Source organism: Pezoporus wallicus, unplaced genomic scaffold (assembly GCF_028554395.1).
Source record: "Pezoporus wallicus isolate ANWC-B61680 ecotype Strahan unplaced genomic scaffold, APGP_CSIRO_Pwel_v1 contig_7073, whole genome shotgun sequence".
Taxonomy (NCBI): domain Eukaryota; kingdom Metazoa; phylum Chordata; class Aves; order Psittaciformes; family Psittacidae; genus Pezoporus; species Pezoporus wallicus.
The window spans coordinates 5,856,772-5,874,404 of record NW_026641326.1 but is presented as its reverse complement, the minus strand read 5'-3'; the positions used below and the strand labels follow the sequence as shown (position 1 = coordinate 5,874,404).

At 40.5% G+C, this 17,633-nt stretch overlaps 1 protein-coding gene across 1 annotated transcript in view; it reads left to right on the top strand.

Annotated features, from left to right (window-relative positions):
- Nucleotides 1-17,633, top strand: part of SUMF1 (sulfatase modifying factor 1) — a 36,458-nt gene that overhangs the window by 5,128 nt on the left and 13,697 nt on the right. The window contains exons 3-6 of the mRNA XM_057422893.1: nucleotides 1,990-2,064; nucleotides 13,790-13,872; nucleotides 16,036-16,158; nucleotides 16,749-16,863. Of these exons, the coding sequence (XP_057278876.1) occupies nucleotides 1,990-2,064; nucleotides 13,790-13,872; nucleotides 16,036-16,158; nucleotides 16,749-16,863 (396 nt within the window). The remainder of the gene's footprint in view (nucleotides 1-1,989; nucleotides 2,065-13,789; nucleotides 13,873-16,035; nucleotides 16,159-16,748; nucleotides 16,864-17,633) is intronic.

Below are 17,633 nucleotides of genomic sequence, written 5' to 3'. Positions count from 1 at the left end.
TTGGCTGGATTTTTTTGACCTTTGGGTCCTAGGACATCTTTGCCCCAGTGCAACTGTGTTAGATATCCTAATATCTAATACCCTGGCTATATTATATCTTCCTTATTTTAGAGGAAGAAGGAAGAAGGGTTTTAAAAACTGATGATAGCTGAGACCTCTGCAAGCTAGCTCAGTGCAGCTACTTGCTAATGAGCTGAGCAATAGAAAGCCCTGCTGTCTGAAGAAGATATAATAGCATGTATAATAATAGTTTTGTGCCTGTTGCTGGGAACAATGGACTAAGAAAGAATATGTTAAGGTTTTTCCAAGAAAGAAGCTACCTGTGCCTGAGGCTCTGATCTTTCTTGACAGTTGACTGTTCCTACGCAACTCTTATGAAACTGTGACAGGCCTTTTAGGCAAATAAAAGCCTTGGTAATGATCAGGTCTCTAAGGAAGCACTTTGCAGAATTTGCTTGATAAACTGGTTCTCATTTGGAAGACAGGATCCTTCTGGTTGGATGAAGGGCTTTTATCCACAGTTTTTAATTCTTACCTCAATAATTCTGGAAAATAAAGTTGCTTAACAGTTTCGAGCTTGAACAGGGCTTACTTGCTGTGAACAGCTTCAGGCATGAGCACACGTGCAGTGATACTGAAACATGCTGCTGCGTCAGATGGAGTTTGTTTCAGACCATGATCGTGGCTCAACTTGGGTAGTTGAATGCTCCACTTGGACCATCTCCCTTCCCACCTTGCATGGGTACCCCTTTTCCACTGGATTTGGAAAAATAAGCTCAGAGTAAGCAGCACTGATTCTGCAATGTTTTTCTGTGGGGATGCAGCTGAGCAGGCTTCTGTGTAGTTAGATAATGCCCACATTACTTTGGGTAAATAGTGCCAACCTACTTGGTTTTCATTTATTAACTGAACTCCAGTGGCAGATGAAACCTGAATAAAGAAATCCCCAGGTGTACTGCCTTTCGTTGAACCAAAAGTGTTTGTTAAGAAACTTAAACCAACCAAACAAAAACCCCCACAAAACAACAAGCAAATGAATCAAAGAAAGCCCCTGATTCTGTCAGACTCAAATCTGGGCTTCTTTAGGTGATTCCTGTTTGTTTCTGGGTCTTTCAGATGGGGCAGGAGAAGTGGGTGGGGAAGGTTGGTGTTTTTTTGATTCTTTGATGAATTGGTTTCTGTCTCTGTCTGGATGTCTCAGATTGGGCGAAAGAGGTAAGTGAAGTCTTTATTTCTTCACTTTCCCTTCTGAAACTGAAAATACAAAGATTAGAGTTATATGTTAAAACTTCTTGCAGTTTGGGTGGTTAATGGGATCCTTCTTTGAAGCCACGCTTCTTGAAGAGTTCTGAGTGTGCAGAAGCAGCTTGTGATGATCATTCTCAGTCTTTGAATACCTTAATATAATAAAGTTCAGAAGGGCAAATGTGTTGAATTATGATAACGTGTTTTAACTTCCTTGGTATATCAATTCACTTAATTTATCAAGGGACACACACACACCTTATATTGCTATTATGTACTGTGATCTGTTGAAATTATTTGAATTTTTTTTCTTTTGGCTTTTTATAATGCTAGATGAAATGATACATGGTGTTAGTGATGGTGAAGGAGCAGTAAGTGACAAGGCTTAAGCCTGGTATTTTAGTTTTCCTGAAGGAAAAATGAAAAATGCCCTTGAGTGTTAGGTTATTGACTGTAGCATTTTAAAGCAGTTGAGGCAACTAGAACTGCATTTTTAATTAATAAAAGTAAAAACAATCACAGAAGCTCTGTGAGCTGCCATCTGTCCAGTGGCTGCTGAAGAACAATGACATCCAGAGATAAAATGCCTTCTCTTTTCTGTTTCAAAATAGCTTCCCTGAAAGAGAGCTCTAAACTTCTATTAGAATTTTCTTATCCTTGGTAAAAGAATGCTGTAAATGTGAGTGGCATTTTAAGAATAACATTCCCTTGATAGTATGGTTGAATCCTGCGTTCTTTCTACAGGCAGAGAAATTCGGCGATTCCTTTGTGTTTGAGGGAATGCTGAGTGAAGAAGTGAAGGCTGACATCCACCAAGCAGTGAGTAACGCAGCAGGGTAAAACTTACTTGCCAATCACTGGGGTACATGTGTTAGCTATTATGGCAGTAGTATCTGCCATAATTTTGTGATGCTCCCAAAGCCATGTACAAAGATGGGGTTTAAGGAGGAGTATTTGGTGTAGAATAACAAGACTCCTGCAGATGTGGGAGATGTACAGTCTATTCTCTGCCCTTTATTCATTTTTCTTCATTGTAAAAAAAACAAATAAAAAAAAAACTTCTCATTAGCCAAAGGTTAGTATCAGCCCCTTCTTGTTTCTTTCTTGCTTCCTAAATGAGAGGTATTTAGGACTGTAGTAAATGGTGCAGGTACAAGACTGTTTATTTGTATTACATGTGAGACAGGGATGCTTCAGAAACTCAGCTGTCAGTAGTGGCTCTACTGAGTCATGTGCTGTGTAGGTGAAGAACACGAGTGCTTCTGGCTCCCAAAAGCACATGTACATGTGGCTGGCATGCTCTGCCAGTACAGTCCAAAGAAAGTGGGTAAATCCCAGATCCTACCGATTTAAGAAAATGAGGATAATCCGGGTACCTGATATGACAGCAGTGCTTGCATGAGTGCGTTTTCTAGGTTAACTCAAAGCAAATGTTCCAAAGAAGAGCCATTTCTATGGCAGACCTGAGTCTATAGGGCTCCTAATTATATTATGACTGGCTTAAGTTTACTGTTTTTCCTCCTTCTTTGTAGAATATCCTGTATACCTTGCTGCTTTTTCAGTTCCCTTAGTCTTGCTAGGGCAACATGGTGATGCCCCCCCACGGCAGGGGCAGTGCTGATTAAACTGGAGCTGATCTAATTTTCCTCTTGAGTGGAAGTGAATATTGGTTAAAATAAATAAAATGACAGCTTCCCTGCCCCTCCCCTTCTGTGCTGAGCTTTCTTAGGCATCATTTCCCTTTTCCTTAATCTTAGTGGGTCACTTAACCTTTACAGCTCCAGGTAATAAGCAGATTATGTCTTATCATCTCCTGGATAAGTTTATCTGCTTTGAGCAGAAGTTTGGACAAGATGACCTCTTGAGGTTCCTACTCATCAGAGTTATCCTCAGGTCAGGTGAACACAGTACATTTCCAGAACTCCTGTCCCATGCCTTTGAAAAGGCCTTAGAAATTAGGTATTCTGATATTCATAGTGTGGCAATTTTGGGGGAGTGTATAGCTTCAAGTTGCATTTACTCTATGTAGGAATTTATTTGTTTTTTTTTTGTTAATTGTCTTTTGGATCAGCAAAGTTAACTTGGCTCATTCTGCAACTGCTTGAATCATCACAGGGAATCAGGATGTACACAAGGTAGGAATAAGGTAACAGGACTGAAACTGCATCAGTTGGCAATAGTTCAGGTAGACAGAAGTAAGCATCAAGTGAAACTGCACCTATATAGGAAGGCAAGTTTTTGTTGCCACTTCTTGCACGTTTTGATGCTATGTAAGCAAAGAGAGGTGGGACAGTTTGAGATGAAATTGTTTCATTTAATTAGTAGCAGAGTTTTACTTAGGCATGCCATTTGATCCAAGGTGCAACTTCTAAGGTTTAGAGGATTATTATTTGTTATGACAAACAACTGGGAATAGCTGGGACTTTAGTGTTTAATCATTTATTTTTCTTCAAAAGAGTTTATCAAAGAAAATTTTCTTCCATGTGCATGGTGCAGTAACTTGCAGTAGTGAATACTCCTTGTTCTACATAAATGAAGGGAAATCTGCAGAGTTTGATTTTTATCTTCAAAGGGCAGACAGTTGGAGGTTTTGGGAAGCCTGATGTGAATGCGTGCTGTGAATGACTGGCAAAAACTGTTTGGTTTTGCTCCCTGCTGCAAGGAAACAAAGATTGCAAGAAACTAACATTTGTGTACTATGAGATAGAAGAAGATGACTAAATCGGACTTCCCAGATACTGGCATAAATGATGCTGAAGGTAGAATAAATCCAGAGGGGCTCATCCCATCTTCACAACAGTCGGTATTAGAGAAATTCTTTTTCCTGCCTTACTTCTGGGATGCAGGAATCTGTAAGTCAGGCTCCCTGTTTTAAAACAAAAAAACCCTAAGAATGCTGGTGGAAGCTCAGCCTTGGCTATTTGTATAAACACATACAGAGTGTTGGGAGCCACTTTCCTGGGTGTGTCAGCCAAATTTTTAAGTGTTGGCTCTGATGCTAACAGAACAAGCATTATGCCAGGGAGCTGGACTGGAGCCCAAACTGGTCTTTTTGGCTGGTTCTTTATGAAGGCTTTCTGTATTTGTTAAAAGTAAACTTCAGGAGTCTGTCCTTTTGCCATGTTTTCAGTATTTATTATTAAATCATTTTGTGAGTCGCTTGCATGCAGAGCGTTGATAAATAGACACAGAGAGACTGTACTAATTATTTTGGTAAAGTGATCTGGAGAATAGTGACTGCCTGCCTTGTAGCTTGGCACTTCTTAACATTATGCTGGTGCTGTGGACAAACTTATGTTCTAAAGCACGGTAATATTGTGAGGAAGTGAAAAAGAAACCAGACACAGCTTTTTTTTCCTCCTGTCTGCCTGCCTCCTCACCAGCTACATACCATGAAATCCAACTTTTAGCAAGAAACTTCTGTCTGCAAGGAGAAAGCGTTAGAAGGTAGCTCAGTGATAGGACTGGAAAGAAACTGTTATGTCTGAAGAGACAGCTTAGAATTTCATCTCTGTATGCTTCTGCCTCTCAAAACTATGTTGTTTTGCTGCTGTAGTATGCGTTTGCTGTGAAAGGTGAGAGTGCTGCAAGGACCTTAGTTGTTTTGGGGGTCTTTGGGTTTTGTGACAGTACAATTTGTACACTAGAACAAGCACACATCTTTCAGCTGCAGGGAAGGGAAGCATCAGCCGTGGGGATGTGGTGGTAGATGTAGTCAGATGCTTCTCAGATAGCCCAGTTCTCCATAGGCCATGCTTATCTTGGCTAACTGAAACTAAAAATGCATTAGCAGCTTCCTATGGATCAAGATTTCAAGAAACAAGTTTCTATTGATGATTTGCAAGAAACTTCTTATTGCAGATGAATCCCAACTGTGGGGCAGGGTTCTGCAAAAGCAAATTCTTCCTATGGATATTCAAGCTTGAATGAAACACTGAAAGATAAAAGCTCTTGTTACATTGCCCAGAATGGTCAAGCTCTACTAAAAAGAAAAATCAAATACTTTAAGAAAAGTGAGCAGATTTTTAAACCTTGGCCTCTGCAGGGTGACTGTTCAACTGTAATCAGAAAACATGTACGTTGCGTGAAGTTGGTTTGCATCAGCAGACTATAATGATCAGCCAGAGAAAAGATGAAAGCTTTTTTCTCAATGTATACCTTAGTCAACTAATACTTTAGCTTGTGGTATGAACCTTCTTGAATCATAACTATCACCAGGAAAAGCAGAAATAAGATATAACCATTGGTGTGTTACTGGTACTGAAAATCTTTCCACCAGATTGATGGGGAAAAGAACTGTACTTTTACATTGCCTTAGTGGCTCAGATATGTTTTGATACGGCTTTTCTCCAGCTGAAGCACAAGGGTGCTAAGCACAAATGTGATAATATAGGCAGATCTACAGGATTCTGTATTTTAGAAGTAGTATTTCACACACAATGAAAGAACTGGGGAGAGGTGGAAATGAAGATACTGAACTAAGTGGTATATAACGGTTCCTATAAATAACGTAGTGCTTCCTTCTGTTGGGGAATATCCAGGGGTTTTGCTCTATTTGCTCAACTTGGCTTCTTCAGTTCTTAAACCAGACAAATTTATCATAGGCCTTCAAAGGAGCAGACAGCTAAATTAGAACAGAGGTGGGGCTGGTGAGAGCTAATGCAGGAGCAAACCAGCTTAGCACGTAGAATAATTGTTGGAGCTTTGGGTGTGCGTTTCCTGGAGGTGAGCTAGTCTCCTAGATAGCCACTGCTAAAGAAATGTAGGTTGGACCTAACCTTCCTCTGGAAGGGAAGTAGTAAAAAGGGGTGTAGCAGCCAATAATTGAATTGTTCTAGATTTCTGGGAACTTGAGTTTTAGTATTGGCCTCTAGGTCTGAAGTGGTAGCGTGGCAGAGAGCGAAAAGTTAGCTCTGTGATAGATGAGGGTGTTGCTGATGGAATTGGTGAGGACTTCTGCAAAAAAAAAAAGGATTTTCTAGGGCAAGGGTGGAAGGTCCTTTGAAAGCAAAATATTTTGTGTGGGCTTAACCAGTTTTGATCGCTTCGCATATTAAAATCGGTTCTCAGACTTGCAGGTTAAAGGCAACTCCTAATTACTGCATTTATTACAGCGATTGAGTTATGGCCTTTCTTGGATATTTGGCCTTTGGTTTAGATGTCATAGATAAAACACAGCCTAGAATTTCCAATAGCTTGGCACTTGGAGATTATTTTTTTTCTTTCCTTCTCTTTTGAGAGAATTTGGGGAAATGGAAAAAGCTCAAACGTTTTTGTTATTCTTATTTTATGATGCAACTCTTTTCCTGCTCTTTTTTCTCACTGAGTTAAGAGGTAAGTAGAGGGGGGGGAAATGCATGCTCAGTGCTGCTATTCCATGGCATTGTAAAATGCCACTTATATCGGATTTTAATGTATCCTAGAGCAAAAAGCATGCAGATTGTGTCTGTGAAATGAGAAGGTACTGAGATATGCTCTCCAGGGAGGGGATTCACGAGCTCTTGCACATAATGGCAGGAGTTTCACTTGCTGCGCAGCTACCATGAAAAAGGTAAACAGGACAGCACTTACCAGGGTTGGGGTACAGCATCAGACAGATTTGCTCACTGGCAGATAGTGGGAACATTTTTTATTCTTGGCTTGTGGAAGATAGCAAAACTAATTTTTGCTCCTAGGCCAGATACATCCTGCAGTGAAGAGCAGGAGAGCATACAAATCTGTGTACTTCAATTGCCTTTAGGGGTGTTGCATTTTTGGTCTAAGAATGCAATGAAATTGGTTCACTGACAGGCCTGAGCAAATACTGTTAAGGAGCTCTGGTCAATCTAGAACTACTGGATGCTGCTTTCTTCCCTGTTTACATGGAAACCTCTTGAGCTGTGTATTTTGCCTATTTATAGCAGTGTCTCTACCCTGTCACTTGAAGGGCATAGTCCTATTCTAAAAACAATGAAAACATTAAGCATCTCAAATGACTATTTCAAATAAACAAGAAACAGCAATGTTTGCAGAGGTTACTGTGGAGGATGAACTTCTAGTAGCATGCAGTAATAACTTGCTTATCTGTGGCTTGGGGTGGCAGGTAGGTTATTGTATAATTTATCTGATACTGTTAAAATGTCAATGTATATAGGATGCATAAGCAGAAGTTGATAAATGCTACAGCCTTAAGGGTAAATTTTATCTATACTACACTTGGCTTTTGCTATTTCAGATGCTTTTTAGAGAGAAAACTGAAATCAAAGGAGGAGATGGGTGAACCTATTTCTTGCAGACCCCCGTGGTTCAGATATCACCTGTAAGGAGTTGGGAAGATGGAGCTATTGAACTGTTAATCTCTGTCTTATGCTGTACTCCCACTCTCACTACTGGGATAAAGAATGATATGCATGAGGGATCTGTCACTGGGAATTACAAGTAATACTAGTCTATATTTATCAGCATAAACTACAGCTTTAAAGCAGGGCATTGCTTGTGCCTCAGGCTGTAGATATATCTATGCATGCCTTGTTTTCTTACACCTTACATTCATGTGGTTATTGGAAAAAATTACTAACTTGAGTGTAGTTGGCTGAAAAATAAACTTCCAGAGATGGAACTCGCCAGGAATGTTAGTTCCTCAAAAGAAGCTTCCAGAACTTGCACTTAATGAATCTTACCGGAATCTATTTGGTTATTTTTCTTGGAGGTTTGACGTGGCTGTGAAGCATTACAGTGTTTGAATGAGATTCAGTGGCATTTCCTTATGCAAAGAGAAAAGGTTCTTTGTAAAAAGTGAAGTACTAGTTTCTAATTAAGTCTGAAATCTTTTCTCTGACTGATGACTTCAGAATATATTTATTCTATGAGGCTGCTGCCTTTAGTTTTTTGCAGTACTGCAATTTCAAACTACTTTAAGATATTTGGACTTAAGGCAAATAGTATCAACATCAAACAAAATCCCTGATTGCTTTCATTTCTGAGCTAATGAGAGAAGCTAGAAACTTTAGAAAATAATAGTGAAAACAGTCTTCTGTAATTGGAGCTTTTGGGAAGCTGGGGCTTTTAATTGACATAATAAAGAGCATGGGACTTTCAGTAGCTTTGCAGAAGCTGGCAACATCAACTATTAGTAAAAAAATACTCAACTGTCTACTTGTAAGCTGTTTCAGTGTTCTTGGTTAGTGATGAAGGGGAGAATTTGACAATTGTGTTTCAGCTTAGTTTATGTACATAGTTACAGAAGGTTTGCTGTCTGCAGAGTGTCTTCAAATACAGATATGAATTATAGCTGCATGTGCAGATGATGTCTCCCTTAACACAGCTGCTACGATAACCTTGTTAGCTGGCTAGGAGAGATCTAGTCTTTGTCTTGAGCCTTGAAGCGGTACTGATTTCTACACTACATTGCAGTATCTCCCTGACTCAGTTACAGCTGTTTCAACTGAAACACAAGCCTATTGCTATGGAGATGATGATTGGCACAGAAATAGGTCATGTTCGGGCATTTTTCAGTGCGCTGGTCTAAAGGAGAAGCAGAGCTGCAGACAGGTGAAGGTGAATGGGGAGCATGCATCTCCTGGAGGGAGTTTCCTTGCATTTGGAAAAAATCAAGTGGGACCACTACATGGCTCTGGCTTGTGTCAAACTGCCCCTTGTGGTGTGATGTTCTGAATCTGCAAAGCTGACTCAGAGTCTGGGGCTAAGCTTTGTCTCTGCCCTCTGCTGGTTTCCCTCTCTGACCTAGAGCAGGACTTCACAGACGTGATGACAGCAGCCAGCCAAAATCTGCACGGGAAAGTGTCAGCTCAAAGCTGGGCTGTGCTAGTGCAGCAGCTGCTGCTTCTGATGGCTGGGTCACAATCCCAGGGCTGTACTGATCTGTTTGTATCCATAGTCTGCGTCTACAGGCAGGTGGAGGTTGATGTTGCCCCATTACTGGCAGAGTGGGCTCCCATGCTGCAGAGGGAAGGAGATGATGTCGTGACGCCTGGGAGCCACATGTGGAAGGTGGGAGAAAGATCTCTGCCCTGAATCTTAGCGAGGGAAGGACGTTCTTGAGGTTTGTTGGGAAGGCACAAAGCTACTTAAAAAAATAGGTGTAAAATTACTTGTGAACAGGACCGCTGCTAATGTGATTTCATTGTGGTTTCGGAGGGGAACATGACAGCTGTTGCACAGTCGTCGTTTCTATTTCTTAAACTCCCTACCCTACTAAAAGTGTTCTCTTTTCTGTCTGCCTCTTCAGTAGTTCATTAATCATCTGCTGAGGGTTTAGGATATGGCTTAGGGGAGGAAAATTTGACAGAGATTGATGTGAATCTGCCTTACATGAATATAAAATAAAACCCCATCCAAAAATTACATTCTTTACTGAGTAACTATTATTTCTCACGTGCTACCAGTGCTGGCAGTGAGTGTGCCCAGACCACTGCCTGTATTTCCCAGAGATAATGCTTTGTAACTTCCCTGCTTCCAGCTGATGTGCACATGCCTTTTGCAGCCAAGAGGATGCTTTTGCATGTACGGTGCTTAACACAACCGGATTCAAACAAGTGGCAACCTATTAAATCAGCTTCTGAAACTGAAGTGTGCGTATGTTTCTTTAAGAACCCACCAGAACCAGTTTTTTCCAGACTACTTTGCACTTGGAAAATCTCTTTTCAGACAGTTGATTCCTACATTGCTAAAGTTCTTACTCTGCGGTAACTTTTGCTTCTTCCAGATGTTCATCTTCACCAAGTGTATACAAGCCTTATTATAGTAAAATAGCATTATAATGATCTAGCACATAAAACCCCCCATGTTTAGTGCTAGATATCTGGCTGACAGCATGAATTCCTCATCATCTTATAGGCCTAACTTATGGTTAAGATCTACAGCTTTGTTATTTCAAGTGACTTCCTGTATGCTAGAAATGGAATTAGAGCCAGGTTTAGCTGCTCAGTTGAGTTTATTTTGGTAGTTTTTCTAATACGTAAATGTGATTTGAATTTGAAATTTGGACTTAAAGTGTTTTGGTTTTGTTTTTTTCCTAACATAGCCAATGCCATGTTAGGTGCAAGACTAATACAGATGTTTTCATGGCTATTGGCTGCGGTTTTGGATGTGTTTTTAAGGGTGTTTCGCTATTGCTTTTGTAGTACCAGTAATGGTGTAATGCTGGCAATGAAAGCGACTTTCTTGATGTCCCCCCCTTTCATTTGTTCTAGGTATGTTTAGTAAAGAATTTTCTTCAAGATAATTTTGAAGTAGCTTAAAAATCTTGAAATCACAAGTTAATGGAGCAATTAAAGTTAGGATTTCCTAAACTACTTTGAAAAGAAAATTGAGTACTTAAAACTTTGAATTTTATGCAATCTGATAGTGGGAGTATAGGTTTTAGCGCTGCAAATTGCTTCATCTGAGCGGAAAACTTGTAGGTTGGAATTAACTGTTAGTGTATCTTCCCACTGTTATCATACAGCGTTCTCTTCTTCTTAAAGTGCTACAAGTCCGTGGTAAGCAGAACAGGGAGTCCTTAAAGTTTAATCCTGGAGCAGAGAGCTGGATAATCCAAATTTTCAGCTGGATCAGACCAAAACAAGCATTGAGCTTCTCTGCCTCTGAATTGTGCTTTGCTCCCAGAGCTGCATTTCCTGTATATCGAGGCAGTTGTATAACGTTATCAGGGCAGTTACGTTTAACCAGTTCTGTTTCAAGTGTGAGCCTATGTTGTGAAGAGTTAATCTAAATGAAGGAGATACTGTCCTCTAATTCAGTATCTCTTCAAGATCTACTCGGCAGCATGTGCTGCTATTTTTGCAATATGAATCTGTTGCCAGTCTGCAGAACACATGTTTTGGAGTGAAGCATGAGAACACTAAGCATTTTGAAAGTAACTAAGCTCATTAGCAGCAAGGGAGGGCTTTGCTGTATTAGTTGTGATGTTGTAATATCCCTGTCTAATTAGTTCTACTAATTAGATTTAGAGCAATTAAAAGCTTTAAAGACTTCTGAGAAGTTGTTTGAAAGGACTGAATTTCAGGTAGATGACTTTCTCTTTTGGAGGGAGCATCTTGGTGTCTGCTTGCTGCTGTCAGTGCCTGACTTAGATAAGTTTTCAGTTAATTATTGAAGGCTGCACGTAGTCTGTCATTGTTATCCTTGTCCTAGTACTACATGTGTAACTGCTCTGAAGATCTGGGTGTTCTGCAAGGACTGGCAGCCGTTTGGTGTTCAGTTCAGCAGAGCCAAAAACAGAAGGCGTGCACACGTAGTGCTCTTATGCGGAGAGACTATATTTTTCTCAGTTTAAAATAAACCGTTCTGATTGAAAGCATCTGCTTTTTCTTTTGCATAACAAAAGTGTTTTCCAAAATTAAAGTCTTCTGAAGTGTAAGTCTTTGCAGTCTCCTGCAGAGAATTTCTTTTTATCCAAACCCCAGTGGTTTAATTTACAAAAATGTGTTGTGTTTGGAAACTATTGGGATGAAATCTTACTTGGGATCTTTGAGATGCATGGAGAGCATTTAGCAGATGGTACCAAGGCTCTTTTATTTTTCCTTAAATAGCTGTAATATTCTAACTTTTGATTTCTGTCCTATCTTGACTATTGATTAAAGGTTAAAGCTCAAAACAGACAAGGAATTGGTTAAATGAGACTAGTTTTAGACCTAATGACTGTAGTATCTGTTTAGCGGCTTGGTCATTCTGAAGCTTTAGTGCTATGAGAGTTGAGCAGAGTGTCTCTCTGCATGAAGAGTCCATCTTTGGGTTTGGATCCTAGGAGCAGAGCTGTAGTTTCTAGTAAAAAGATCAAATACTTCTCATGCTTTTTTGAGAAGGGTAGGGGCTCTGCTAGTTTATTCTCGTACTGAAACATTCAAATGAAGGATCTGATGTGTTTGGACCAGATTTTTTCTTAACAATTTATGTCATAGATAATTTTCTCTCTCATGCACATATAGTTACATATTAAATGCTATTCACTGCTGGAGGATGCAGCTTCCTACTAGAAGTTGCTGTTAAATTTGTTTCACTGGACTGGTGCTCTGTCTCCTGAGTACCAGCTTTCAGTGACTTTTACTTTTGACTTCCCTGTGGAGGATTTGGTTAGTTACAGTATAACACTCTTGGCACAATTCCTACCTGTATATATAACACTTTACAAAGTTGGTTTAGCAGTGTGATGAAGAGAAATAAATATTCTATGATTCCTTTTGCCATTTCTTGAGTGGGGAAAGATGAGGGGCAGTAGAGTGGATAGAAGTTGCTGAAGGTTATTCTTTAGGTCCCTGTTAGAGGAGCATCTGGATCTTGTAAGTCTGGGGCTAAGCAGCTGGTAGGTTGTTGAACTCTTAAAACATTGGAGGCTTATTTACTTTGATTTTTGTCCATTATGGAAATCATCTCTGTAGCAGGAGTATTTTGGCAGCAAGCACTCAAGCTGCTGGAATAAAACCGCTATTGATGGTTAATATAAGTGTTCTTTTTAGCCTCAACTTTCTGAAAGTACCTGTTATCATTAAGATAAGTATTTCTAAGTGAATGTGAATCCGAATAGAATAGCTAAATGTGCTGCACGCTGACCTTCTCAGCTTTGAAGTAAGCTGAATAGAAGCAATCCTGAATTAATATATTCCAGGAATAATTCCTTGGCATTGCAGAGCTGAATTTGAGACTTTGGGTTAGGGAGAAGTACTTGATGTCTGCATTGTTACTGAGTATTTTGTCTACTTAATGTTGTTCATCAAACCAACTGGAAAAAAAAGGCAGTTTCACTTCTGTGGCTCTTCTGTCTCCACCTTCTGGAAGCTGATAGCAAATAGTTTAAAATCGGCTTACCATGTTAATGAACTGGAAAGCAAATGTGTTGCAAGATGTGTGCTTTGACTGCAGTTAAAGGACATCATCAGGGTTTTGTTTTAGTTATTCCAAAACACTGAGTCTACAGAGCAAATAATTGGGAAGAAAATTCTCTTTAAGCCCAAACTGTCTCTTTTTTCCATCATCTCTGCATAGCGTGTCAGACTGGAGACAGTCAGGAGGTTAGCCGGTTTCACTGTACCGTGGGCATACTGTTGTGAAAGGATGGAACTGTAACATTCCAGCTGACCTCTTCCAGCCACCACCCTCTGAGTGTTCTTGGCACATGTTTTCAGAGGTCAAGAACTGAGAATTTCTGAGAGGACAGCGTGCTCCATCGCAGGTAGCAGCTGAAGGCTGGGCATTGAAAGATGATGAACTGTGCCTTTCATCAGACCTGCAAGTGAGAAAATTGGGAAGGAGACAGCCAGAGGGCAGCACTTGGGTAAAATACGCTCAGGATTTGGTCTTCCTCTCACTTGTTTTATGGGTGGTGTGTTTTTCCTATTGTTCCCTACCCTGTGGTATTCCCTGGGAATGTGGATCAAATGATCATCTTGTTTTATCAGAGATGATTTGGAACATAATAAGTCAGTTTGTGGCAGGCAGAGCCATGAGCTGTGGGTGCAAACTTTGTAGCCTGTCACATGGTGGTATTTCAGAATAGCCTTTAGGTGGGAATTGAAGTCTTTTCTTCCCTGTCTTTGTCCATTTTTAGGTTGCAGCTGCTCCTTGGTGGTTGCCTGTGAAGGGAGCCAACTGGAAGCACCCAGAAGGTCCTGACTCTAGTATCTCCAACAGGTAAGCTTGTAAGTGTCCATTCAGTTCTCATACACAGTGTTTGTAAATATACCTGTAAACTTACTCCAGGAATGGAGGTGCAAGAAAGGGGTTTTAAGTAGTTGCCCCTTTGCTGTTGCTTTTGTGACTGTTTTCCCATGTTCTAGTGTGTTGCATGTGATACTCAGAGGTCATATAGTCCATGATGTAGTAGTATTTCAAGAAGTCCACGCTTTCCACCTAAGGGAAAAGAGACCATACTGAAATGTGCTTCAGTGCGTTTTCTATTCATGTTTCTATAGCGACAGTGAAGCAGAGTGCATCTTCAGAGGGTCAGGAACTTTAGAGAGTTCAGTGTAGATCTGGTTTTGGAGAGGAAAACTAAATACTGGCTGCATGCATACTCTAGGAGTCCATGTAGTGTGGCCTCCGTCTGGGATTTGGAGGCCTCTCTCTGGCAGCAGAAGACTGGAAAGCTTTGTGCTTTTTATGGTATGCTTTGTGGGGTGATTATTGTGGGAAATCAGTTGTGTCTTTATCTAGAAGTCATAAATAGTTTGTAAAACTGTACTTAATAGCCTATAGTTAGTGCCATGCTTTGCTAGCATGAACCCTGTGACTTGCTGACCCATGTCTTTATGCAGTCTCTTTCCATTTGAAAGTGGAATGGATTCTATGACTAGAAAATCAAGAGGTTTCATTATTCTTAGGTGATTTGTATGGATACTGCAGAACTAGCTCTGGGTTGCACATGTCAAAGGCTGTTGTTCCATTGACTGTGTTACTCTGTGCTTATCCGGATGTGACTGTCTTCATCTGGGACCTCTTACATTGCAGCTCTTGCTCTCACTAGGCAGGTGTCAGTGAGGTTGGCACTATCTGCCTTAATCAACTAGATAAAGTTCCAAAACTGTTTGAAATGAAGTCAGACTCTAGCCTAGATCTAGTAGATGGCGGCATGTTTTTGAGTCCTCTAAGGACAGGTCTATGTTAGTGTAACATCTCTGATGGCTAAACTGCTTAGTGATGAGTCCGTTGTCTGTTCTCCAAGGGCAATGAAAGAATTATCTGAGGCAAAAATAGAGATAATATCAGGAGGCACTGTTAGGGGGAGACAGAAATTCAGGTCACAGTCAGCAGATAAAAGCTGGAAACCTGCCATGTAAATCTGGTCTCATATGGTGCAAACCTAGCCTAGTACAACTGCTAGTGAGCTTGCCATGTGAAAGTAACGTAAAAGACCAATGCTGGCTTGTTAAACAAGTTAATGCAAAGTCCTCTATGTCTGTCTTTGGACCTGCACCTTCAGCTTTTGAAGTATCTTGGTCTATTACAGGCTTGGATCCTTGTGACAAGAATGACTTGGCATTTTTTCTGTCTTTTTCTGGAGAAAGAGATCAGGATTGTAAGGTCAATCCTGGATCCAAACCAAAGGAAAGATGGGAGCTTTTGTGTAAGCTGTGCACTACTTGAAACACCCAAAGATTAATACTTTCTTGGTAAATTTCTTCAGTTCACTCTTTCCTGGATTGGGTGCTGCAAAAGGTGGTGTAGCTGAGAGTAAGGACTCTCTCTCATCTCACTTCTCCCTTAAAAGCCCCACAACTGACAGCAAAGAGATGAGCACACAGGGAAATGAAGAGCATTCACCATTACATTGCAATGTAAATTTCCTTATTGAGAATCCTGGCTTCTTGTTAAGGTATTGTTAAATTAGCCTGGCAAGGAGTAGCAATGATGCAGGCTTGTGCTGTCTTCCTTTGAGGCTCTGAGCACCTATGTTTCCACAAAAGCCAGTGTATCGATAGCTCTTTGCTGACTCCTGGGTGCAGCAGGTTTCTGAGGTGAGACCATGAGAAAGCACAAGCTGCAAAAGTCAACTGTAGAGAGCTGCATGTAAGAGCATGATGAGACAAACAGAAGTTAATTTCTTTCTCTTCCTTGTTTTTCTCTGATGGCTGCATTTCCCTTCCAACGTCTTGATGTCTTCCTTTAAATAGCTTTTCTGTAAAAATAATTAATACCTTTCCAGTTGTAACTGAACTGTGAACTTCCTCACTGGACTGACAGGCTCACAGTCCTTTGTAGCCATCTCTTAACCAGTTTCAGAAGGTGTTTGTACTGTATAGCTGTGAGACTGCCTATTTCTGCTGATGATCTTGTCCTGTTTGTTTTGCTCCCTAGAATGGATCATCCAGTTCTTCATGTTTCCTGGAATGATGCTGTGGCATTCTGCACATGGGCAGGGAAGCGGTTACCAACTGAGGCTGAATGGGAATACAGCTGTCGAGGGGGCCTGGAAAATAGGTACCTCTCACCAATGTGTCCCTGATAAATGTTTAAAACTGGTATTTACTAGATAAGGAAGAGTTGTGTGGGTTCTTATTACCCTCAATGTCTTTTTCTTGTGTGGTATGCACAGCTGTGGTACATATAACAGACTTGCCCTGAACATATTACTTTTGGCAAGTGAGTTTCCCTAAATACCTAAATGGTAGATTGTAATCTGAACTCAATAATGGGAGGAGAATGCAGAGAGCCCAAGAGAGCAGGCATGTGACAGAAGGCCAAAGACACAGGACTGTTGCTGTTGCAGGACATGAAAGGTGCCATGGCCAAATGAGTTGCAAAGAGCTAAAGAAGTAAATAACAACATCACTGCACAGCAGCTTTAGGGCCACAGGAGCCCCCTTTTACCTGACTATGGGTTGGGGGACAGGAAGACGAGGTGAATAACAGTCTTATGTCTTCTCCATCCTGTGTCCTGGGCTGCATACTGCACAGGGCAGCACTGCCTTTCCCTTCTTTGTGTATGAATTGTCATTGTAGAACCCTTTTTATATCTTTTAAAGACAAAAGAGTGTGTGACAACTCTTCTGCTGTATGTCTTTTGATAGGCTTTTCCCATGGGGCAACAAGCTTCAGCCCAAAGGTCAACATTATGCCAATATCTGGCAGGGAACTTTCCCGACTAATAACACTGCAGAAGATGGATACAAAGGAACTGCTCCTGTAAGTGTGTCTCAGTGAATTAATCACATGGAAATGAACTTAGTCTTCCTAAAATTAAGGTCTGTGTTCAGCACTACGAGCTATGGCTGGCTGTGCTCTTTCACCAGTGTATTTCACTGTAGGCTTGAGTATTATCAAGGGACACTTTTTAAAAACTAATTGAAAGTTAAGATTACTTTCATTTTAACTTTTAGCTCCTCTCAAACTGACCTCTTTTCCCTTTTTCCAGACAGTTTGTAGTCAGAAACAAACACTTTTCTGCTTGCGCTTTTGGCTTGGCAAGTCTTTGAACCTTCTTTTTTTTGGGTAGTTGCTCCCAAGGCACAAAAACTCATCAACAGTTTAAAAGAAATTAAACTTCCTATTTTGGAAAGTTTGAGTCTGGTATGGCAAACAATGGAATGGGATTTTAAAAGCAATCAAGAATGTGAATGAAGTATTAAATGGTAGTTAAAGCAAGTCCAAAATCTTCATCAGTAGAGAAGTCTGCATACGCATGAGGTGACAGCTACCCTTGCTTTTTGTTTGTGGGAAGGGGAATCTGGAAGTTGTAAACATGAGCATGGAGGTCAGATCAGTAAAGCTATGTTCAGGTCTGTGTCAGCTGGTCAAACAGTGCCTCTTTATTTAGAGGCAATGAGAAGCTGTTGTGTGCCATAGTAGAAATGTGATGCTGAGAACATAGAGGGTGATAATGATTCATTCTTTCTTTCTGTTTTATTTAAATGAATTATGTAAAAATGTTACAGTTCTGCACTACTGATTTGGTG